The 25,213-nt window shown below is 43.8% G+C and overlaps 1 protein-coding gene across 5 annotated transcripts in view; it reads left to right on the top strand.

Moving 5' to 3' along the window:
* SORCS1 (sortilin related VPS10 domain containing receptor 1) overlaps nt 1-25,213 on the top strand; it is a 507,304-nt gene that overhangs the window by 336,590 nt on the left and 145,501 nt on the right. For all 5 annotated transcript variants that reach the window (XM_032312692.1, XM_032312691.1, XM_032312688.1 and 2 more), the window contains exon 5: nt 7,410-7,483. In XM_032312692.1, the coding sequence (XP_032168583.1) occupies nt 7,410-7,483 (74 nt within the window). The remainder of the gene's footprint in view (nt 1-7,409; nt 7,484-25,213) is intronic.

The raw sequence follows: 25,213 nt of genomic DNA, 5'->3' as shown, positions 1-25,213 counted from the left end.
CATCAAGTGCTGAACTTCATTCTTAGAGCAAACATTAGAGATGTTATTGTGCCCATTTAGCATTTGGGGAACCTGAGGCTGTACGGAATTAAGAAAATTTCCTAACGTGGCCTGTCAGGCGATTGCTAGAGCCATGGTATAGCCTGCGTTTGAATGTCTTCCCACTCCGTCCTCCCTGCCCCATTGATCCAAAAACCCTTTGCCTCCCTAGAAAAAACCAGTGTGATTTTTTAAATTTTCTTTAATTGCCGTTGTTTTTCCCCTTTTTCTGTAATGATCTCTTTCCTATCCCACCTACCATGAGAACTGTTCCCTCTGACAGATGCTGCGGCCCCCATTTCCGGAGCTCATTTCACAGCAGGGGGGAGGACTGGTGTTTGAAGATCACAAGGGAGAGGAAGGGAGGGGCCGGAGGAACCCGCGAGCCAGCGGGAAGGCACCCATGACTGGCTCCTAGGCACCCTGCGCCCCTCGTAGCGATAGAGTGGATTCTGCGTGTGAAATTGTCCCCTGTCCAGGAGGAGCGATGGGGGCATTCAGAAGTGACCCACTTCTGGTCAGCTATTTTTCTTTTCCTTTTTAAACTTTGTTTTGTTTCTTTATATTTTTTAACGGTGTCTCTCCCTGCTGTGGTGTGGCACCTTCCAGCTGGGCTGTCTCTCCTTCCTTCTGTCCTCACCGTCCTGAGGCTTCTGTCTTTCGGAGGCACAGTTCGGTGACACTCCTGTTGTGTTTCGCAACTGTTGAGCTCTCTCATCTGTGCACTTAAATATTGGTGGGATCCTATGGCTAGTTGAGAGCTACTCATTGATATTGAGGGATTTGTAACATAAACTCGATGTGAGCTTCCAATTATTTTATGTATCTTGTATTTATTTCTCCAGCTATATTAGATATCTTTAAGGACCAGATTCCATCTTACATTTTTTTGTGTGTGTGTGGCCCTCGGTCACATATTGACGCTTCCTTCCCAGACAGCCTCAGTTCCATATGTCTAATCCCCTGAGCCTGCCTCAAAGTGCCAAACCCAACTGTGGGGCATGTGACAGACTTCAGTGACAGCTGGGGACTGGCCAGTGACAGATTTGATAAATCCAGCCACAGGAGAGACGGACGGAACCAGCGATGCGTCATCCTTCCTACTCACTTTTCATCAGCAAAGGCCGAATATCCAGCCTCGATGCTCTTGTCCTTTGACCTTGTCGAGGTCCCCATGAGTTTCACTCGGATTGCATGTGTGCAGCCTACAGCCAGGCTCTATTTACAGTCCCTGCTCTCATTTTACTTCTCTGCAGGCAACCAGTCAAGCTGGGTCTCTTGTAGTTCCCCAAAGAAGAACAAAACACCACCCCAGCTTTGCTGCTCTGTTTATTTGCTCAGAATGACCCGTTCATTCTGGAACACTTTTTGTCCACAGTTATGTTAACTGTACTCCAGGCCTACCTTGAAGGCTCTGACAGATGCCCACCTTTTTCTCTCCTACATAGGCTACCATAGTCCCCTGAACAACATGTTACACATTATTATTCTAGGTTGTCTGGATACTCCCTGATGAGCTAGTCTTTTCTTTGAGGAATTTTCATCTGTTGGGGATGGGAGAGCTGGTCTGTGATGGCCATCACGGTTCTCTCACATTCTATCCCTGGACCCACCAGACAGGAAGAAGACTCAGGTTAGCACTTAGTGAAGTTTTATCAAACTATTTTGGGTACCACAGGATGTGTTTTTCCTGTAGAGTGAGTGAATTCAGGCCTTCTCCTGTGTGGTAGAACCAGGACATTAGAACATTATTTTTGAAGACCCTAGATTTCTGTGGATGGATGCTCTTCCTGTTGAAGCTGATGGAGGAAAGAGCTTGATGTTTGCTGTGCCTTAGGCCTGGCTTTAGGAATCCATCTGGGGTCCTCAAGGTACCATCTCTTTCTTCCTAAAAAGAATTCAGTAACAGCAGTGAGAACTGGAGAATCATGAGGTAGATGAGTGCTTTGTACCCAGGCCATCCCCAGGGCAATATAAGGATGAGGCAAGTAAAATAAACCTGGTAGGGTTTTCTGTCAGCCTTCTCAGGAAGTGCAATTTGCAGGCCTCCTGCCTCTAGGATGTTAAGGGCAGAGAAGCAAAAGGGAGTGAGCAGGCAGCCTTGAGAAGAGCCCACGGCAGGAAGTGTTCTGCCAACATGGAAGCCTCTTAAGGAGTCTGTGTGTGGGAGACCCAAGGACCTAACCCCTGCCTGGGAAAGTCTCCATGAGGAGCTTCGAGGGGAAAGCATTCAGTTCCACCAACCAAAGATTTAAAACATGTTCTCACTCCTCCCTTTTACCAAATTGTGTTCTTGCACCAATTCCTAGTCGCAGAAGAAAATCCCTAATGTGTACCTGCCTGCCTTGAAAAGAGGGGCTACGTTGGTAATGACTTAGAAATATTGAGAAGAAGAAATATTGAGAAGAGGGGGGCCGTGATGGGTACACGCTTTTGCATCAGACAAGAAAGTTGCATTTCTCTTCAAAGAAAGATGCTACTCTGCTAGGGTTCCCACCTCCGCGTGAATGAAAAGAAGATGGAAAATGGAAAAAGATGGAAAACGTTGGCAACAGCTGCTCTCATACTCCCCCCTTCTCTTAGCCCATGTTGGTCTGCTCTAGATCAGGAATGCTGACCTATGCCAGTGAATCTCACTGTTTCCCACCTTGCCCCCCAAGCGTCCCTCTTTATCCTCCCTCCGAGCCTGTGCCCCCAATCCGGCTTGCAGCTGGCAGCCTCCTGTGGATGGCACCAGCGATGGCTGACCAACTGGTGAAAAGCTCCTCACGAAACTAACCCTGGCCATCGCATCCTTTGCAATTAATTCTATTTTTACCTGCACTCTTCTTGCAGCAGACAAAGCCAGATGGCAAGAAAACCAGCCAATGTGAGGGTTGTCTAAAAGAAAAAAGACTAAACAAAACAAAACACATTAGTAAGGGAAGAGGGAGGGAGGGAGGAAGAGGAGAGACACCATGCAGGAGAGGAGCGTGGCAGGAGGAAGGAGTACTGACAGCCCCCGCCAGCACAGCGACAGCGTGGAGGGTCAGGCCCTGAGGCTGACAGTAGATCTTGAGCTTAGGCGAGCGTTGGGTTTGTGCTCATTAAGTTGTATTTACTGAGGCAGGGAAGCAGTCTCGGATAGTTTAGGATGATTTGAGACAGGAAGGACTCTCTGCCTTGCATTCTTAGTCAACCGGAATCCTTTCCCTGTTCCCTTTCTTAAAATTTCAACTCCTTCAAAAAAATTTCCCCGGTTCCCTGTACCAGAGTTAGCACAACCGAAACAAAACCAAAAACCCTGCAAGAATGATGTTTGGGGGTTTATGATGGAGGTTAGCTGATGGCTCTTGCCCCCCTAAAACTAATTCGTATATTCTGTCTTCCTCTCTCTGATCTCTCTCTCTCTCACCCACTTTCTCTCCCTCTCTCTCTCTCTTCAGCATTGCTGGAGAAAGCTGCTTTGCTTTCTCTGATGTGACAGATCGTAATGATAGTTCTCAGTTCTGTGTTCTGACAGTCAAAAGAAACCTTAGAGCCAGAGACAGACAGAGAGGGAAATAAATCTTATTTAGGTGCTGCCAACACTATGAATTTTATTAAAGGACGTTGACTCGTTTTGCAAGAAAAGCCTTCCACTGGCAGCTGAGACAGTGTCATTGGGTAAAAGGCTTTGATCCTTTTCTCTTCTTTCTGGAACAGAACTTGGCTGTCAGACTCTACAGGTTTAATTAACACATTAATTTGAGTGGCTGTGAGTTGTTGTTGTCTCCTTTAGGTATGAAACCAGGTTGGACAATGGGGGGAAATATTTGAAGTAGTAGATAGAGTATACAGAGCAGCTTTGGCTAAAGGTAAATTGCAGTATCCTGATATTTATAGTTCTGGTTTGTTCATTTGTTTGTTTTTTAGGTATAAGCTTTTACTGGGGTTCCATGGAAATAAGATCTATTCCCCCGATAAGTTACCTTTGTCCACCCACTGGGCAGCCTGGATAATTTACAAGTTAGATCCATCACTAGGGCATTCGCGTGGTACAAATGGACATGTTTCTCCCCCTTGCCCAACTACTATGTGTTAGATATTTTCTAGAAGGAAAGGATTCCCAACACCTATAGACTTCATAGTCTCATCGAAGGGGCAGAGAGGGGTCTCCTATATTTTAGAATGCCTTCTAGAAAGGAAGGAATTTCGGCCTTGCATTCATAGACAGCTCTCTTGGAAGGTTACTAAGAAAATTAAATATAAATATAAATATGTTGTGGCCTGTAGCTTGATACCATCTGCGGAGCCACGGAAATGAGGCCACAGGGAATTTTAGTGTGTAGGAGAAGGTTCATAGAAAAGGCCTGTTTTGGTCTGGGCCTAAAAAGAAGACGGGCATTGGGGTTAGGCAGGTCTTAAAATCACCTCAGCCAGAGTGGGGAGCATCAGTGGAGAAACAGTACAGGAAGTCTGCTCGGGTGTGAATGAGAACCTGAGAAGGGGAGTCCAACAGCACTAAAGGATTCCTCGAGAGAGAGAAAACGGGGGAAAAATGTCACTGAGCTGAATGAGAGAGGCTTGGTTTATTGGATTATCTGGGACACCTCCTGCTGGAGGGGCCTCTGGGTGCTCACAAATAACAAAGCAGCTCCTGGAAGAGGATAAAAACAAATATCATGGGACATACCTGACTGGTCCACAGATTCTGAATCCAAGCCTGGGGGATCAATTAAAAAAGACATAGAGGAAAAAACACACACGGATGCCGGCACCCGGTAATTCCTCACAAAGACGAATTCTGTGTGGGAGGCAGGGACGGCAAACCCTCGGTGTCACCGTGTGAGCCCTCAGAGTTAATATTTGATTTTCAGGGAATATGTGAGTCCAGCCTCATGCACAGAATTGTCATGATTTCAAGCCATCCTGATTCTGTTTCATTTGCATAGATCTTTGTATATTAATAGAAATATTAACATACATTTATATATAGACATGGGCACACACAACAGTGTGAACTCTCTTCTCTTTCTTTTTTCTCTTTTTTATTTGAATTCAATTAGCCAACATAGAGTACATCGTTAGTTTCGGATGTAAAGCTCAGTAATTCGTGAGTTGCATGCAACGCCCAGTGCTCATCACATCACGTGTCCTCCTTACTGCCCATCACCCAGTTACCCCGTCCCTCCTCTTAACCTCCCTTCTAGCAATTCTCAGTTTGTTTCCTATACTTCCTATAGTTTCTTTCTTTTTTTTTTTTCTTTTTAAGATTTCATTTACTTATTTGACTGAGAGAGACCCAGCAAGAGAGGGAACACAAGTAGGGGGAGTGGGAGAGGGAGACGCAGGCTTCCAGCTGAGCGGAGAGCCCGATGTGGGGCTCGATCCCTGGACCCTGGGATCATGACCTGAGCCAAAGGCAGATGCCCAACGACGGAGCCACCCCCGCACCCCTAGTTCCTGGAGTTTCCCATGGTTTTTCTGCTTCTCTGATGACTTCCTATTCATTTCACTTTAAACTCATGGAAAGAAGTGCAGCTCTGGGCTTAAAAAAAAAGATAGAGCAAGGGGAGAGGGAGAGGCAGATCCTCTCAGACGCAGGTGCTTGCTGTTGTTCTGCAAATCTGTGTGCTCGGACGCCAAGTGTTTGGGACATGCTGGTGAACCAGAAACAGGACAAGCCTGCTCTGACCGCTTGGGTTCAGAATTAAGAGGGAATGTGTTGTCCTATCCCTTGTTATCTCTGTGAGGGGAGCTGCCTTCCCATCTCTTCTTATCACCCTGAAAAGGAATCAAGCATAAAATGTACCCAGTCATGATGGAGCAGAGAAAAAATAGTAAGACTTGAAAGAAGAAGCCACAGATGCTCCATACCTGGATGCCCGAATACTGTGTAGTCAGAGCCAATGGAGCTGCTTGCTTAGTAATCACCTAGTTCAGTTTCCTTGGGGGCAGTGGGAGGCTTTAAAATGAGTTTTGATCCAATGGACACAATATCATATGACGCTCTTCCAAGGATTGGTATATAGTCCCTCGAGCTGACGTGTCCCTTGGACTCACTCAGTGCATCTGCAACCTGGGTGAGTCACTTGGTGAGTCATTTAACCCTTCCCTGAGTGCTGGCACTGGAGGGGACAAAGCTGGGCAGTCACGGTACTCAGGATTGTATGACTCATTATACATCCACTGTGGGATTTGGCGAATGCAGTGGTGGAAGATTGGGGTGTCGGTAGGTTACAGACCAGGCACATAGTGTAAAGGAGGAATTCCAAATGATATTTATCAAATCAGTAGCCAGTAGTCCATGGGAACCAGAATGTCGGGAGCAACAGGTGTCTCCAGGTTGCCATCAAAGGACGCTTCCATGGAGCTGTAGAGATTATTGGAGAAGAGCAGAGGTGTGGAGTGAGCCTACGGAGCAGGAAATAGGAGAAGAATTGTGTTTGGTGGGGGTGGAGCATGTGGAGCGTTAGACTCTGGCTCATGAGCACTGCTGCTTTGCCTTGCCCTGGAGATGCTGAAGCAGTGTAGCACGTGGCCTTGAACTCTTACCAGCTGTGGAGCCATCTGTAAAATAACTTCCGATACCATCACAGGGATGGAACATGGATTAAATGAATTAATGCCTGGGAAGCCCTTGGGTCCCAGTGAAAGTGTCGTCCGCCTGGGCTGCCGGAATAGCCTGTAGGTTCTCTGGCTGTTGTGGAAGAGACCAGCCCTGGCTCCTCTGGGCCACAGGGTCAGTCCCGGTCTCCCCAGCTTGCCACTCAAAGCCGTGTACCCGGCTGCCCTCGACATTCCCATCGACTCTTACCTAGCTAAGCCAGGCTTATTTGTATTTGCCCTTATATACCTCACCACCCTGACCCATGTTGCTCCTTGTGTCATGCCTGCCCCATTTCTGTTCTTTTGAATGCTGCCATTCATTTGGGCCTCAGCTGACTCTGCACACATCCGTGAAGCACCCCTCACTGACTTCTGAGTCTTGTGGAGGTGATACTGGCTGGTCATCAAGAGCCACGTATCAGATTTTGCCCTTCTTTGTAATCCGTGCAGTGATCTGTATAGGCTAGTTCAAGTGGCACGGCTGACTGTCACCAGGTAGAACGGGCATGAATCCCCCCTCATTCTCATGTTTTGGGGCGTGTGATCTCCAACAAATGACATAATCTTCCTGAACTTCAGCTTTCTCAGTTCTAAGGTGACGATATTAACACCCGCCTTGCAGCATGTATGTGAGGAGTAGAGACCGGATGTGGTTCATTCGCCCGGCACATGGTAGGTGCTCAGTAAACAGTAGGCATGACTGTGGTGGTGGTGGTTGCTATTAGCATTGATCCAGCGAACTAATATTATGTATTTAATGTACCGGGGTCAAGGTGCGAAATAATTTCTCTTCTCTACAGTTATACAGCTCTGCTGAATTTGGGAGAAGGTGGCAGCTTATCCAGGAAGGGGTCGTACCTAACAGGTTCTACTGGTAAGTCTCATTTTATGTTGTAGCCCATTAAGGGATTACCTAGTAAATGAGTGCTAGAATCTTCTTCTCACCCAGATCTCTCACATGAGATACACCTACATCCCCGTAGGGCAGGATGTGAGACTGGAAGAGTCAGCGTTTCAAGGGAATGTTAAAGCTGTGCCTCAGATGACTCAAGGAGCCCCAAATAGAGCATTGAGATTAGTGAAGGACAAGGGCTTTTATTTTGATGGGACTTGTGAAATAGGCACTTAAAACATTTTAATACTGGTTTTTATTACTGAAAACATTATACACACGTATGGTACATGTTCAGAAAAGGGTTTCCAGTGTAAATGAGTAGATCCTTTTAGTCTAAGGGTGGACCTTCCTCTCATTCCCGATTTCACATCTCCTGGGTCCCCTCATCATATGGGCTCAACCGGCATTCTTAATTTCTTATTTCTCCTACCGTAGATGATCTGTGAGTTCCCAAACATGTATATATCCTTAGCGTGGCCTCCCTGCTGTAACACAGCACCATCGAGTCGTTAGCTTAAACAACACATTTATTTCTGATGGTTCTTGAAGCCAAGAAATCCAAGGTCCAGGTGCCAGCAGATTCCGTTCCTGGTGAAGACCAGGATATTGCAGAGGATATTGCAAGATGTTTCGGAGGATAGTGCAGGATATTGCCGAGGGCTGCCTACTTGCTGTGGTCACAAGCGAGGAGAACAACAGAGAAGCAGCAAAAGAAAGAAGGAAGCAAAGAAAGTAATTGTCGTCTTTTCTTTACCACGTGTGCCCACACCCTCCTCCACACCCCGTTTAAACCAAAGGTGATTTTGACTTTACCTATCAGTTGCTTTTGAATTTACAACCTAACCTCTGCCAAAAGACATGACTCTACCCTACCTGACCTCATCTGCCCACGGAAAGGATGCTTAGGTGATTTGTAGCTGTCTGCTGGTATAAACAGTACTGCAAGAACTAGCTCAAACAAGAGTTTCAATATCTCATGTCCACATCATTCAGAATCATTGGAACCATGACCTTTTGGGGGCCAACAGGCTCCTTGTACCTCTGAAAGGTGTCTCCACTTTACTTCTCCTGAAATCACACTGCCTCTACCAGCCTTTGGACTTACAGGCACCTGCTAGCTCCCCACACCAACACCAGTTATCTCACTTCTAAGGGTAATGCATTTTCATCTTTCTCGTTTTCAAACCCTGCCCTAAAAACCCCTGTGGGAACTGAAAGCCAGAGGAACTGCATTAGAGGAATCTCTTAAAATGCTTATGAAACTGCCTGAAAAAGTGAAGGACAAGTCATTTGCGAACAATGAGCTGAAAGATAACACCTAGAGAATTCTGTATGGAGCGATACCTAATTTTCCGCTACCAGAAAGAGATGTTTATAACTAAAGAAGGATTTTGGTGCACAGAAGCTGTTCACCTCTTTCCCACTGCTGCTCTGGCTCACCAGTGGCCAGAGGCTTGCTCTCAGGGTCCACATTGGCTTCGGCCTTCTCCAGGAATTCCGCTCTAGCTGTCACGGAGTCTCCCTTCTCCGGTCAGCATTTCCTCTCCTCCTCTCTTACTCACCCTGTCGCTTATACACGCGACACCTTGCACCTCTGTATGTTTTGCCTCTAAAGTATAAAATACGTATAGGGGCGCCTGGGTGGCTCAGTGGGTTAAGCCTCTGCCTTCAGCTCAGGTCATGATCTCAGGGTCCTGGGATCGAGCCCCGCATCGGGTTCTCTGCTCAGCGGGGAGCCTGCTTCCCTCTCTCTCTCTGTCTTCCTCTCTGCCTGCTTGTGATCTCTCTGTCAAATAAATAAAATCTTTAAAATGAAATAAAATAAAATACGCATATAAAATTTTATATATAAAATGTATAAGGTCACGTTTTGGCAAGAGGGTCCATGTTTTTTGTTTCTGTTTTTGTTTTTCATTCTGTCTTTACCTGGTGCCATATGAGCAAAGAAAGTCTTCAGAAAATAAATGAATGAAGGACGAAAATAAACTAATGGCCTCCACCTAATTTAACCTGGAAATGGAGTTGACTGGGACCAGTCTTTCAAGTCCTGATTCTGAAATGACTTGAAGTAGCTACCTGTGGACCAAGCAAAGTTGCCATTCACAAAAGGACTAGATGGACATGTGTTCCTACCAGTAGAAATGAAGAAAAATGTTGACCAAAAAGATAGGCAAGAAGAAAGAACTGAGAAGGGAATATTTTCCGTGTAGATGGTTACACGGTACGCAGTATTTTCCAGGGCACTAAAGGTCTTATCTAGATGCAGCACTGTGAGGTGAACAGACCCTATCATTGCTTTGGCTGGTCCTAACTGCATACATTCTTATCTGTTTTTTGAATGGGGGTCTTTTATCTGAAAGCCTGATGAGCAAAGCCCTTATAATGAAATGTCATAATATCATTATCTTTATAAAAATGATTGTGGATGCGTTCTGATTAATCTGTCTGGTAAGTAAAACAAATAACGCCCCTCCTTCTACCTTTGGGAACAGAGAGACACATCTTCTTTATTCAAGCCTTAATATTGTGATAAGCACATTCAGACTTAAGCTGTTTAATTCCCCTAACAGTTTAGTGAAGTGAGCCTTGCATTATCATCTTTCACAGATGGGAAACTTATGGCATGGAGAAGTTAACTAATTTAGCCAAGGTCACACAGCCAGAAAGAAGCAGAGCCAGGATTCAGTTGCAGGCAGTTTGGCTCCAAGGTCCATGCTCTGCTAAGTCAGTGGACTTCCTTGCCTCTTCCTCTTGGCTTTTTTTTTCCCCCCTGGGCTGGGGACTGTGAGCTCTGGAAACCCAGCCCATTCAGATAGATGAGGAGAGAAAACCTGAGGCTCTTTTGGCCATACTGCCTGCATGAGTATTTCCCCAACTGGGCCTGGCAGATGGCCCCCATGGGTTCTTTAAGCTCTGTTGGTTTTTCCAGAGAAGGCATGAGACCTTGTAAATTGCACAGTGCACGTGACTGTTGATGAAAATCTCTTGATCTCTGGCCACATGGTCTGTATTTCTGACTGAGCAGCTTCCTGGGGCTGGCAGCTGAGGTGTCAGTCAAAGCAGTATTTATTAGACTCACTCCTGGAAACCAATTGCTTCAAATTACACGGGAACTCTGGGGCTATCTAGGATTACTCAGCAAGCTTAATTAAAAGAGGCCCCCTTTTAATCATTTTTGCTTGGAGCCCGGCTGTGGGGGTATGAAAATGACTGAGGGCAACTTTGCTAGTGATAAAATTTCTAGCGTAAATGCCTCTGGGTAATAACATAGCATTTCCCACAGAGAAAAAGGAAGATGAGTTCATGTCGTCTTTTCCTTATCACCTGGTCCACTTGAGAAATCCCTATTTTGGGTAGCAGTAGCAGGGGCACCTCTGAAAGTAGTTGATGGCAATTGGAAAATAATTCTGGAACACAAGAGCTTATTCTCAGGTAATCACAGTAGTTGCTGTGCATACTCCCATAACTAACATAAATATGAACTTTCCTCCAAGGAGCTCCTATTGTTTTTAAAACAGATTTACATGGATATATAGCAGCTTATAAAACATGTCTTAGTACAATATTGCCCTTAATAGAGTAGGTGTTCTTTTTATTTAACTAAGTGTGATAGCAGTCTTGTTCTTTATTATGTCAGAAATCAATCACACTGGGGGTATAGCCGCAGATTAAGGGGCTCAGAGATACTGAGGTGTGGGTCCCAACTTTGCCATTTACTCAGGAAGGGGTCATGGGGAACTTATTCCTGTGTGTCTTGTTTGTTTTTTTTTTTCTCTGTGAAGATAATTAGTTCCTACTTCATTAAATGAGATGTTTCTCGTGAACTGGTTACATGCTTTTCACCTAAGAATTGTAAGTGCCCACTGACTAATAGTGATAATATTCTTCATAGTGGCTGACCTTCTACACCAATTAGTTTTGTGTCCCCCACCCCGTTGGCTTCATTCTCAGGTTGGTTTTCTCATTTGTGGCAATGATGGATATTATCAGCTTCAGTCTACTTTCTAACAGTTCAGAAGTCCCATAGAACCAGCCTGCATCTTTCCTTATATTTCCAGGGACTGAGTCTTAGTGGTCAAGGCTATAGAAGGCAGTACATTACTTATGTAGGTCAGGGACCTGAAACAGGAGGTGGGGTTGGGTCCCAGTCCAACTGCATGGTTCAAGATTAGGGGAGAGAGGATTGCTAAAAAAGAGAAAAAACAGGATTCTGTGATCACCAAAAGGGAGAATAGATTTTCATTAGGGAAAAAATACATATGGGAGTGTCTGCAAGATAAAGTCCCCAAATGGGGATTTCTTTTAAGTTACTAGAAAGGTCTGGGCACATGATAAATTGTGTCATTTGATCCTTATAACAAGATTGTGAGGTAGGGATTCTTATCCTCATTTTGATGAAAGAGAAAAGTGATGTATTTTATCCAATGTAACACACATGGTATGCAATAGAGCCAAGTTTTGAAACTCGGGTCTGTCTGGGCCCATGGCCCTTGCTTGCAGTAGTAAAAAGCAGCCCTATATTTAACATTTTTTTTTCTGACTTGCACCCCCCAATAATAACTGTTAATTTAATAGTTCAATAGAGAAGAGCCAAGGTGCTGCGTTGACTTTGAACAAGAGGGCATAGAGTTGAATGATCGGTGGTATCCAAAATACTTGAATAAGGGAGGGTTCTGCTAAGAGTCAAATTCACCATTTGACGTTGCTGGATGTGGCCTTGTTGGGATCTGTTTCAGCTTTTAACAAGGCAAGGGGAGGCAGTGTTCATTATACACTACTCAGCAATCTATTATCTATGCCAAAGACAAGGCAATCTTAGAGCTGTTTCACTTAATTAAAAATAGGTTCACACTTACCTTATTGATTATGTTGTTCTGACACATAGGGGGATGCCTGGAAACAGAGACAGCTGAATGATGATTACATATTTTCTGTGACTAATTCACACACAGAAAATTAAGAGTTGACTCAACAATGAGCCTTTGTATTCTAGAATGCCAGCCCTGTTTCAGTTCGGTCCCTCGGGGGCACGTGACAGCTGTGTTTTGCAGCAGAGAGGTACGGGAGTACTTGCTAGTCCATACTCAGTGCTTCTGAGCATGGGTACATATTGTCATTCATTGCTGTGATTCAGTGCCAGTCCATGTGAATGACTCCCCATGCCATATCTTTGACAAGTCCCATTAACTGAGCACTTAGTGTGTGCCAAGCCCTATGCTAAGTGCTGTGCACACACTGTTGCAATCAATCTTCAAAATGATCTAAAGTAATTAAGTCATCAAAACTTTATCAAGATACGTGACAGAAAAATGCAATGTATTTTAAGAAAAATAAAGGTTTTTTTTGTTTGTTTGTTTTAAGAGAGATTGCCTCATGGATCTAGAAAGTCAAAAGCCCAACTTTATCCAGACTGCTCGATTCAGAGACTCACTAAGTTCATCAGACCTTGATATGTCAGCTCTACCCTCCTCAGTGTTAGCTTTACTCTCTGGCAGGCTCTTCCTTCCTGGTCGTTTCTAGCAGCAAATATTTTCCCAAATTTACTCTAGTGGAAAAGAAAATACCTCCTTGCTTGGTGCTCCTGCAGAACCCCTGGGATGAAGCCTCATAGACCTTCATGAGGTAACATGCTCACATCTAGACCTGAGGGTAAAACCAATTCCCGTAAACCACATGGACACAAAGTAAGGAATGGCGCTGGCCTAGGGAAGACTTGGGAACTTTTCCCAAGGGAAGGGAGAAGGTTAATGGGAAAACATCAACAAGTGGTCCCCATTGCTGGTGTTTTCATTCCCGTTTTAAGATGAGATATAAAAAAGAAGATAAATAAGAAAATAAAACCCCAGAGAGGTTAAATAATCTTGACTAAGGTTATGTGTTCATTAGTTATGCCGATGGAATTTCAACCCAGCTATGACCGGCTCAGCAGTCTGTGTTTTTTTTTTTTAAGACTTTATTTATTTATTTGACAGACAGAGATCACAAGTAGGCAGAGAGGCAGGCAGAGAAAGAGGAAGGGAAGCAGGCTCCCCCCGCCCCCACCTCGAGCAGGGAGAGAGTCTGATGCAGGGCTCGATCCCAGGACCCTGGGATCATGACCTGAGCTGAAGGCAGAGGCTTTACCACTAAGCCACCCAGGTGCCCCAACAGTCTGTGTTGTTTCAGCACACTCTGTCCCCTCCTGTGTACCTTCGCAAGCCCCTGTGCTGGAGACCAGTGAAGCCTGGCTTGAGCACCAGCGTTTCTTGAAGCATTTCTAAGGATCCTTCTCCACAGAGCCCCCTTCTTACTCAGAACTTGTTCTGTTAGCAAGCGTTTCTTTCCGCCTCCCTCCCATTGGACCCTCTGCCCAGTCATTCAAGTCCCATTTGTTTACCTACCTGGCCCGTTGTCCCTATCTACAGTTCTCTCCCCTAACCTCAGGCATAAGATGCAGATCCAGAAACTTTTGCTGGTGTTATCTGGCTATGTCAGAAAACACCTCAGGACTTAGAACAGTTTCTCTCTCCAATTCTGACTCCTTTCACTACCACTCATCCTTGAGTCCTTCTTGAACATAGCTGCTGGGCCAGTCTGAAGGTATTGTTTTTTTTTTTTTTCCCTTGTTGTTTGATAGTTTGTTTTGTATGTACTGGGTCACCATGACCCTTCTTCTTCCTCCTTTGGATATGCTGGCCATGGAGCATGGCACCTCCAAGATTTCTAAGCCATTCACACCCAAAGGACATAGTGGGTGTGGTGTGAATTGGCCACCACAGAATCCTCTGCACTTTTCCTTCCCCATGTCCTGCAAAGTGGAAGAGGGCTGGAGTCTAATGATATATAAAAATAAATAGAATAAATGTAGTGAAGTAAAATAAAACTGTAAAACTCTATGCTATCAAAATAACTAGAAAATGAGCTGTCCTGTGGTAGAAAGGGAGTGTGGCTGTGTTCGGAAGATAACTTGCTTCATCCTAAAGCTCTGAAGCAGGTCTTTGTTTCCAAGGAACCTCTTAACAAACACCATCACTAGCTTTTAAATGTATGCTGAGCTGGGAGTGGGACATCTCAACTCATCAGAATCAGATTTTTCTTTATAGGCTTTTGTATTTCTGTACATCCTGGGTCTCACCCTTAACACTTGAGCCGTATTCAACTCTGTTCTCTTAAAGGTTGTGTTTCCAACCCCCATCATTTCTATCTCCATGAAGTTACACCGGCCCACTTCCTCTTCTGTTCTCCTTAGCATTACCCGGGCTTATTAGGGACAGTGAAAAAGCCCTCTTCTCCTCATATCCTACTACTCCCTAAGGAATCTTGCAAACATTTCCCTGATCAAGCATTTGCCTTGTTCTCCGTTCCTTACAACATAAATCAAAAAAGAATAAGAGCATAACTAGATTCTTGCCAACCTGTATTTGAATGCCTTTTTTTTTTTTTTTTTAAACCTCTCCTGCCCCATACTCTGAATTCTTTGGGCTAAATTCCCCCCAAGCCCAGGTAAATATATATATTTTTAAGGCCAGGTAAATAATTCTAAGCAATGATTAGTCTATAGACCAGTCTATACTTCTTATCTCCATGATTTTATAGACACCCCTACCTGGGAATAAGCTGTCTCATTTTTTTTGTTTGTTTGCTTGCTTTTTTGTTTTTTGTGTTTTGTTGGTGGTGGTGATGGTGGTTCTTTTTGTTTGTTTGTTTGTTTGGTTGGTTTGGTTTGGTTTAGCAGAATTAAATTTTAGCACTTACTGTGTGTTAGGACAGTTTTGGTCTTTGACTACAAAGATAATGGACGAGGATCCTTGTCATCATTAGGACCACAGTAGTGGGTGTTTATGGCCTTGTACGGATTCCCACCTTTATTCTTGGAGACTTCTTCGATTCATGCTTCTTGTTTTTCTAGGCAAGAAGAATCTCTTTGCATGTAAATGTGCTTATGTCACAAATAAAATGCAGCGCGTCCTAACATGTGCTGGACTGCGGGTCTGTGTATGGGATGGGTGTTAGGAGCGCAGGCTTAGAGGCGCCGTCCAGCTTCAGACCCCAGCCTTGCTCATCACTAACCCAGCAGTCCTGAGAAACCGCTTCACCTGCCTGAGCTTCAGTTTCCTTCTTCCGAGGCTCAGTGCGAGAATTAAAAATTGACATATTATCATAATCATTATTAAGTAACTTAGCACTTAGTATGTTCTGCACATCCATCTTTTTATTTCCTCATTTCCTCTCCTGCTAATAGAGAGTTCCTTAAGGACCTGTCTTTAACATGTTTCTATCGTACGTATGACAGTAAGTGGAACAGTAGAGACTTGGTGTATGCACACGCGCACACACACACACACACGAGTACTGAAATCCTTCGAATACACACGTGTATGCACACACATAAACCCACAGAAACATCCAGATTGACATACATCTTGAATGGGCTTCATTTGTTAAATCGGGGAGCCATTCACAGATGACCTGTCTTTCTTTCCAGCATGAAAAGGTTAGACTTCTAAGCCACATAAGTACAATTCAAGGGGGAAGAATTCTACAACAGTAAAAAACACTATGCTATTCTATAGGCTGTTTGGGAAGCCCACAGGCTGTCCTGTGAAATCTGTGTAAGGAGGGACAAAGTGACTGCCACCCAAACTGCCTAAACTGACGGGTCCCTTACACAACTCAGAATATGGGGTTCAGGAGAAGAGCCTCTGACCCCCCCCCTTCTTTGGAGTATTGCCTTGATTATTTCTTCTCTTAAAATGCTACCTCAGCCTCCCAGTCTTTTCTGGTTCCTAACCCCCTATCTTGTGAGCTAAACCACGTCTGCGGTTTGGGTAAGGAGTGCGGAGAGGTGGCAGGAAGTCATTCCTAGGATCACATCCCAAGAGCTGCATGGGGGCATTTCTGGTACCTGGGCTGTGAGTGCTCGATAAGAGAATTTTCATTAGCTTTGAGAGGCCTGATGCTTTATCCTTTTTTTCCCCCATTAATGATCTCTACGTGAATGCGGTTTTCTAATCGTCTTGTACTTTTCCTCCACGTTGTGATCTCTCCCTGTGATTAGCAAGTTTTCCCTACAAATTAAGTTCATTTCGCCCTGCTACCGCGTGTGAGCCCATCAGTTTTCTCATTGCCTTCATTCACTAAGTGGCCACCATTGATCTCTGTTCTCCTTATCTTGATGATTTCCTGTCTCCCTGGGCTGCAGCCCCTCTGTCTACGAGCAGCTGGGACTCCGTCACTTCTCTAGATCCCCGCTAACGACTACTGTGGTAGCAGAGTGCAGGGGATGGCGGCAAAGGAACGCAAAAGAGACAGGGAAAATCCTCGTCATTACGCCTTCTAATTTAGAATAATATTAAAAGAAATTGACTTATGCCCTAGTGATCAGACCTCACTTAGCCTTCAAGTTCAAGAGCCTGTGGGTTTCTACAGCGTCTGGATGTGTGGTTTCTCTTGCTCATTCAGTCATGCATCACCTTTCTGTGTTGCTTTGACCCAAGAAGAGATGGTGTTTAGTGTTCAAGAGGGAGCACTCTGGAGTCAGAAGGACTTTGTTAGACTCCTATTTTCAAGGGGTGTGACAATGAGCTATTTAATTAGCTTCTTTAAGTCTTACAGTCTCATCTGTGTGTCAGGCATCATTGTACGGCCCTCCTTATCTACTTGTCAGGATTAAAAGGGGAGCTCAGGTTAAACTCCAGACCCATATAATACAATGAGTGAATATTAACTGTCATTTAAAAGAGGAAGAAGGAAGAATTGGGCATTCGTTTCAGGAATGTGACAATCTCATTTTGATATCCAGTTCCACAATTTATATTTTCAATAGGATTTTTCTTTTTTTTAAGAGAGAGCGCATGTAAGCAGGGGGAGGGGCAGAGGGAAAGAGAATCTCAAGCAGGCTTCATGCTTAGTGTGGAGCCCGACACAGAGCTTGATCCAGGGACCCTGAGCTCATAGCCTGAGCCGAAATCAAGAGTTGGACGCTTAGCTCATTGAGCCACCCAGGCGCCCCTTAATAGGTTTTTAATGCAAACATGTATTTTGCTTTTTTGTTGCCCCAGAATCAGGAACAGAGGATAAATCAGCTTAGCATTTAGTTTTATAGTTTCTTAATTACCTAAAAGCCCTTGTTACTTAGTTCATTTAATTTATATCAATTGAGTGAGTAATTTTGAGCTGTAACTTCTGGCTGTGAACCTACTAGAAACACAGTCCCTGCCCTTGCGGGGTTTGCAGCTACTGAGGGGGGACTGCAGTTGAGATATCCCTCTGGGAGTTTGTAGCCATACATCTGGCCTGTGGCCCGAGGGCACAGGGCTGGCAACGTGGAAGAGTAGCTGGCAGGAAGGCAAGAGGTCAGACCTGGATTTTGTCACTGCCTCCCTGCACCTTGAACCGAAACAGCCTTCAGAATGAACTGACTGCTGCTCCCTTCCTGTCTTCCAGATCTCATGTGTATTTCCTTTTGGTCTGTTCTAGTCTGAAACTATCTGGACACCCTGGGAAAGATAGCTGTAGGTTGGCCAAGGTGATCCAGGACAAAGTCACTGCAGTCTAAAAACGTGCTACCTAATACCTCTTGTAAAACCATATATGATCTGCAAAGAAAAACAAAAACACAGTTATGCTTCAACCTACAAGGGTGGGATTGTCCCTCATACAGTGTCAAGCATGATAAATGCCTCCCCAAAAGATGAGAAAGATTTGCATACGTCACATGGTTGTTGGGTGATGTTCCTTTCCTAGCTAAGTCATGCTTCCTCTTTTTATATTCTATAATCCAAAAAAGTGAGATGTAAGGTCAGCCACTGTTAGCACATCTCATGTTAAAACATGGAGAAGTAGGAGGAGGAGAAGGAAAAAGAAGATAGACATACAAATATATATTCATATTAAATTATGATGAGGTATCTTCTGGGGAAATGGCTTCTAAGGAAAGGGACTAGTCTGTGGATAGGACAAAGATGAGAAGAAATTGATGGACGAGTTGGTACAGGGAAGTACTTGGAACACTGCCTGACACACACCCTACACCATCAGCTCTGAAGTCCCATCAAATGAAGATACACCTTTGCTTTCTGTATTGTCAAAAAAAATTGATAAACTTTATCATTTCAATGATTGTAAGATACTGATTTAAGAAATGTTAAAATGGGAAGAAAAAAGTGAGCATTTTTGAATTGACAAAATAGGTGCTCAATAAATATTTATTGAATACATGAAAATTGGAAAACGAATATGGGGATGAGGTAACCATAGATACCGCTTTTCACATTAAAAATTAGGTGAGGTTGTCTTAGGAGGTAACTGATAATATATGGGATGGAAAGTTCTAAACAGAATGGTAGAAAGACGCAGAAATCAGCTCATTTGCCTAAGTAGGAAGGAGAGGCGGAGGAGGCAGAGGAAGATCCTAAAACCAACTCTAAGACTAGTGAATCCATGTAGACGCCCAGCCAGCCCCGATGTGTCTGTGAATGTGTTAAGAATTTTATCAGGATGTTAGAGAATTTTGACGCTATCCCATGTGACCTCCTATGAGTTGCAGGAATCCCTTCTACATAATTTTAAGATAAATGGCTGAAAACAGTCCTTTGGGTTAGAAAGGAACTTTGTCAGAATCTCTCTTCCTCCGAAGAGAATAACCAGAGGAAATGGACCTGTCCCACTGTTTTTTATTGTTTGGCTCTGGCACTTAAAACATCAACATCTCTAAACAAAGCAATTCCATAATTTAGAGAAAGCTGTCAAGGTTTTCACAGGCATGGCAAGATGTGCCCTGAGGTGGAGGACAGAACCTGCTGCAGCATTTATGAAATTTATGGCACAGGGTTTTCCATGAGCGCCCGAAGTTTAAGGCAGATAAATGCCAGAAGACAAATTCTACCAATAATTGAATTACAAAGCCATCATCATGTGCTGAACAGAGCAATTTTGTGACTCTACTGTGACAAGAAGAAACTTGTTAGAATATTTATGTGCCTGGAATAGCTTCTGCGTCACTAACTCAGGGAACAAACTAGCTTTTCTAGAATGTTCCTTCTATGAGTAGTTAGCCTTCCTGAGTAATTCAGTAACCAAGGAAGGCAAGGTGCCTAAGAGAGGAACCCAAAGCAGACACAGCCTATATAGCCACATTGGCCACCACTTCCCATTCACCCTCACACTTCACCATGCCTAGGCCAACGTATTTGTGTTGTCAGCTGCAATCAGGCTCTTCTCCTAGTAACCAGGGAAGCCTTAGAATTAATAAAAACCTTGGCTATCCACACTGCTTTCTACTTGTAAACAAATAAAGAGTAAGAACATCTCAATAATAAGAACCATTTTTTCCAATCTTACCATTTTAAAAATAGGATAACTTTCTTTTTTGTGATGATTAAAATCTGTCAGTCATAAACTTAGAGTACCTGAAATGCTACAGTAGTTTACCTGCTTTATGTGATAAAATGCCACAACCCATCCATTCCATGGAGTGACAATAATTTAGAAAGAACAGAAAGGGGGCGCCTGGGTGGCTCCATGGGTTAAAGCCTCTGCCTTTGGCTCAGGTCATGATCCCAGGGTCCTGGGATCGAGCCCGGGATCCAGCCCCGCATCGGGCTCTCTGCTCAGCGGGAAGCCCGCGTCCCTCTCTCTCTCTGCCTGCTTGTGACCTCTGTCTGTCAAATAAATAAATAAAATCTTAAAAAAAAAAAAAAAAAAGAAAAAACAGAAAGAGCAGATCACTTTCCTATTTATAGTAGCTTTGCTATATTTGAGTATATCCTTAGGAGATTTGGGTATAGTTTTATTTATTTTTTCCTTTCTAACATTTTATTTCAAAGTATTTACACTGAAAGAAGAATTGTAAAGAAAGGACAGAGAATTCCCATATGATCTTCAGTCAGCTTCTCCTAAGTTAACATGTTTTATAACTGTGGAGCAGTACTTACAACTAAGAAAATAATATTGGTAAAAAGCTGTCAACTAAACTAGAGATTTTATTTGGATCCCCCCGGGTTTTCTACTAATGCCTCCCTTTTTTCTGATCTAGGATCCAATCCAGAATCCCGCATGACACTTATTTGTCGCATCTTTTAGTCTCTTTGGTCCTCCGTTGTTCCTTGTCTTCGAAGACCTGGACAGGTTTGAAGTGTACTAGTCAGATCTCTTTAGAATGTCCTGCAAATTGGCTTAGACTGATATTTTCTCATGATTACAGGGTTATATAGATTGTGGGGAAGAATGTCACAGAAATGATGTGCCCTTCTCATGACAGCATATCAAACAGTATACGATATCATTATGTCTTACTACCACTGATGGTAACCTTGATCACTTGACGAAGGTAGGGTCTAGGAGGTTTCTCCATTGCAGAGTTCCTGTTTTTCCTGTTGCATTCTCTCTTGGTTAAAAGCAAGTTACTAAGTCCAGTGCATACTCAAGGGAAAGATAATTGAGCTCCACCTCCCGTCAGGGAGAGTATCAGAAATTATGTGAACATCTAATAAATATCTGGGGAGAGGTACTTTGAAGCTATGCATTTTGTCCACGAATTTCCACATTCATCCGTGGATCTTGCCCTGCAGCAGTGACTTCTGTGGTGTACTGATGGAAATTTTCTATTTTGGTGATTTCTTGTATGTGTATTAATTGGAATTTTATGAGGAATAACTGCCCCATCTTGATCAGTTATTCACTTATTCCAATGGTTAGTTGGTCAGCCAGCAAGGTGACCAGAAAAGTTGGTGAGTAAGTCCAACTCTGGATTGTATCTGTTGTCTCTTCTTCACCTCAGGTACCTCTGTGCTCTCACTCGAACCTTGAGGGCACACAGTCCCTATCAGATGCTAGTACACCATGAAGGTACCACCTGCTATTTAAGGGCAAGATCTGTGTGCCTAGGAAAATTATTGTTAAAGGAATGTTTTAAGGTCTGACCTGAGATGAAGATTTCAGAAGGAAATGGATTTTCTAAGTGACGCATTCTCTTTATTGGTCCTAAAGAAGAGAATTACCCCCCACCCTGACCCCACACTTCTGGGCTCCCCCCAGTTTGTTTTGTTGGGTATCTCCTACCTCCTTCACCATAAAAAGGGTGACTTGGAGGTACTCATCATTACACACACACACACACACACACACACACACTCACCTTATTCCTCCCTTTTCCCCATCTTCTTTGTCCTCACCTAAGAAAAAAGCAAGGTTTGCTATTCCCCACCAAAAAACAAACCTCTGTGAAAGGGTACTTAGCTTTTTTGTTCAACAGTGAGTTTAATTCCCAAGACAGGGGTGCCTAGCTGGCTCAGTTGTTAGAGCACGTGACTCTTCATCTCAGGGTTGTGAGTTTGAGCCCCAGGTTGGGTGTAGAGATCACTTTAAAAAAATAAAATCAGTAATTACCCAAACAAACAATTCAGGTTCCAAATGAACCAATTAAAAAATATCTGAAAAAGACCACACAAGGAGTGGGTAAATGCCCTCAACAGTTTAACCTCTCTTATAAATGAAAATTTGAATAAAAACATCTCGGCCGATAGAAGTCTCATGAACATGAACCGGCAGTCGACACAAGAAAAGAAAATGTTGAATCTCACAAATAGGAAATAAATTAAAATAAAAAGGATATAAAAGTTGAAAAGACTATGCCATTTATTAATCTATCTAAAGGATAGTTTTTTTGAGAAGATAATACTTAGCCCTGGTGAGGGCTTGGGAAATGGACACTCAAATGCTCCTCTTAGCATAATTTATATGAACTTTCTGCAGGACAGTTGGACAGGGTATCAGGAGTCTTAAACAAATGCTCATTTTCTTTGTGTTAATGAAATTCCCTCTTTTAATAATCTTCCCTATTGAAAAACTGAAAGATTAAGAGAAACATGCAAATGTTTACCTACAAAGATAATCAGTGCAGTATTGTGTGTAGACACTACCAATAGTCTGTGGCCAGCCTAGCAGTTAAGTAAGTTACAGAATGTTGTGCAGCTGGCAAAGTAGTGCATTCCAACGCTACAGCAGGCTATGCTATGCTGTGTTAAAGGTGTGGTGTGAAAGCTGTTTTTTTAAAAAAGGAAGGCCTACAGAACTAGAAAAAGTACTCTGAAGGATCAATGACAAAACGTTAAAGGGGATTGTTTCCAGATGGAAGGACTGTGTGAATGTCTTGTTTCCCTTTGTGTACTTTGGTCCACTTTCCGTCGTGTTTCAGTTGAGCCCGTAATATTTTTATCGTTAGATTTCTAAAAGAAGTGTTATTTTAATAATTATGCCAATTATGAGAAGAGCAGAGCAGTCAAGCCTATGTCCCCGCTGGCAGAATCTGGAGTTCAGGGCGGGTGGTGGCAGGAGATGAGCAGGACGGGGACCTGCAGCCCAGCCCCCTGGAAGGGCGTCTCTTCCACCCGCGCCCAGCCCTCCTCTTCCCATCCCCATTCTTTCCTCTACCCCCTCTTTCTCTCTTCTTTGTCTGCTGTTCCTCATCTCCTTTCGTGGCCTCTCCCGTCTCCCCGCACCTTCCCCTCCTTCTCACGCCTCCTCCCTGTCTCCCCCTCTTCTCCTTCTGTCACCCTAAGACGTGTTCGACGAGAACTTTAGAATTTGCATCTATACCCGAGTATTAATTTAGGGAAAAAAAAAAATAGAAGGTATGTTTTACATGTTCTATCATTACATGAGTTTCCTTAGCCAAGCGGTTAGTACAGTTCAAAGGGCCCCTGGCATGGCCTTCAGAGTATTTTCACAAACTCCGTTGACCCCGTGTACTCAGCACTCCAGAGATTCTTTGGGAATAAGCGAAGTACTGAGGAGAGTAACTGCCGTTTGACACCCCAGGACTTTGTGCCCCTGCTGTGAGGGTGAATCTGATTGCTTCCTTATCTCTCCAGATTCTGTCCTTGCTCCTTTCCAAGCTTTACTGACTGGGTCACTTTCCCGTCTCCATTGAGGGGCATGTAAGTTGTGGCCTTTTGCGGTGTTTTTTTCCACAGTATCGATACCCAGCAACAAAGCAAGAGAATGTCATTGTTTCATAACAGGTTCAAAAAGCAGAGCAGAGCTATACGAGAACGGTTAAACCAGCCTTAGGTGAGGACCAGGGACCTGGCAGTCCAGTGTGGAGACTAACACTGGATTTCTCACAAGGGTCAACATGTATGAGTCATTTTTCAAGTCACTTCAGAGAAATCACCTTCACACTTAGAGGGGCTGATATTTGAGGATCTAAACTAAACTTGATTCCAGGCTATTTCCAGGCTCTCAAGACATGGCACTGTCTCAAATATGCCTAGGCCCATGCTACCCTAGTGCCACCGCACGTGTCTCTGTTGGTCCGCACATGTCTCTGTTTTGCTATAACAAAATACCACAGACTGGATGGCTTATATAAACAACAGAAGTATCTTTCTCACAGTTTGGGGGGCCTGAAGTCTGAGATCAAGGTGCCAGTGTGGTGAGGGTCGATGAAGGCCCTCTTCTGGGTTGCAGATGGTTGGTTCCTTTCTTGCTATGCTCTCACATGCTATGGTGAGCAAGGGGGCCCTCTCTGGCCTCTTTTACGTGGGCACTCATCACCTCCCTGGGACCTCACCTCCTAATCCTATCTCCTTAGAAATTAGGCTTCAGTGTATGAATTTGGGGGATACACAAACATTTAAGCCAGAGAAACACATGACCCTTCTAGGATGTCAAACTGTCTGAAGTTTTGCCATCATTTCTCTTGACCTTTTTGATGTAAGACACTAAAGAAGAAAAAGAAAATGAATTTTTTTCTTTAGAAGGATCACTGGAGTGAGTCAAGAACCTGGGTTAGTAGTTCCAGCCTTGATGCTCTCTGAGTGGTGTGACCTTGGATAAGGTATTTCCTCTCTTGAAGCAAATTGTAACTTCCTTAATTCAGACTAGTTATCTCTAACAGACTTTCCATCTCTGAAGGACCCCTTAATTCATGATGCTGACAGCAGTGATACCACACTTACTCTTTCTTTGACTCTCCACGACCATGTTTTCATTAAGTCTTATTATTAATATCCTTTTCACAGAGGGTACACGGAGCTGTAGAAGAATTAGCCTAAATTCTCTTCTGGTCATATCATTAATTATCTGTAGGTCCTGAGGCAAGTGACTTGCTTTCAGAGCTGACACCACCTTTGTTATCTTGTCATTATGTTTCCTCAGTTTGTGTTGGGTGTGACTTTTGTGGGCACACAATAGGTGTTCTTATCCGAGTTGTTGACAGTTGATGAGCAGAATGCCAACTAGGTCACAGCCTTGTAAGCCTGATATGATATCAATTCCACACTTAACAGATGGACACCAGCCTTTGATTAACGCCATATGACAGTAGTGTTTTTGACATGGTTAAAGCTTCTTATAGTTTGTGTATATATGTGTTTTTTCTCACACAAGTTTTAGTAAATGTTATCACCACCTGATATGTATTTACATTTTATTTATACCTTCCCTGTCTTCTCTCTGGAAATGGAAGCTCTATGAGGTGCAGGGATTATCCTGTTTAAATCACTCCTAACCCCTCAGCACCTAGAATTGCCTCTGGCATATTGTCGGTGTTTAATAAATATTTGTTGAATTTATTCACTCATTCATTAAAAAAACTTAATTGAGGGGTGCCTGGGTAGCTCAGTGGGTTAAGCCTCTGCCTTCGGCTCCGGTCATGATCTCAGGGTCCTGGGATCAAGCCCCGCATCGGGCTCTCTGCTCAGCGGGGAGCTTGCTTCCCCCCTCTCT

This window comes from Mustela erminea, chromosome 14 (genome assembly GCF_009829155.1).
Source record: "Mustela erminea isolate mMusErm1 chromosome 14, mMusErm1.Pri, whole genome shotgun sequence".
NCBI classification, from domain to species: Eukaryota; Metazoa; Chordata; class Mammalia; order Carnivora; family Mustelidae; genus Mustela; species Mustela erminea.
This window is presented reverse-complemented; position numbering and strand designations above follow the sequence as displayed.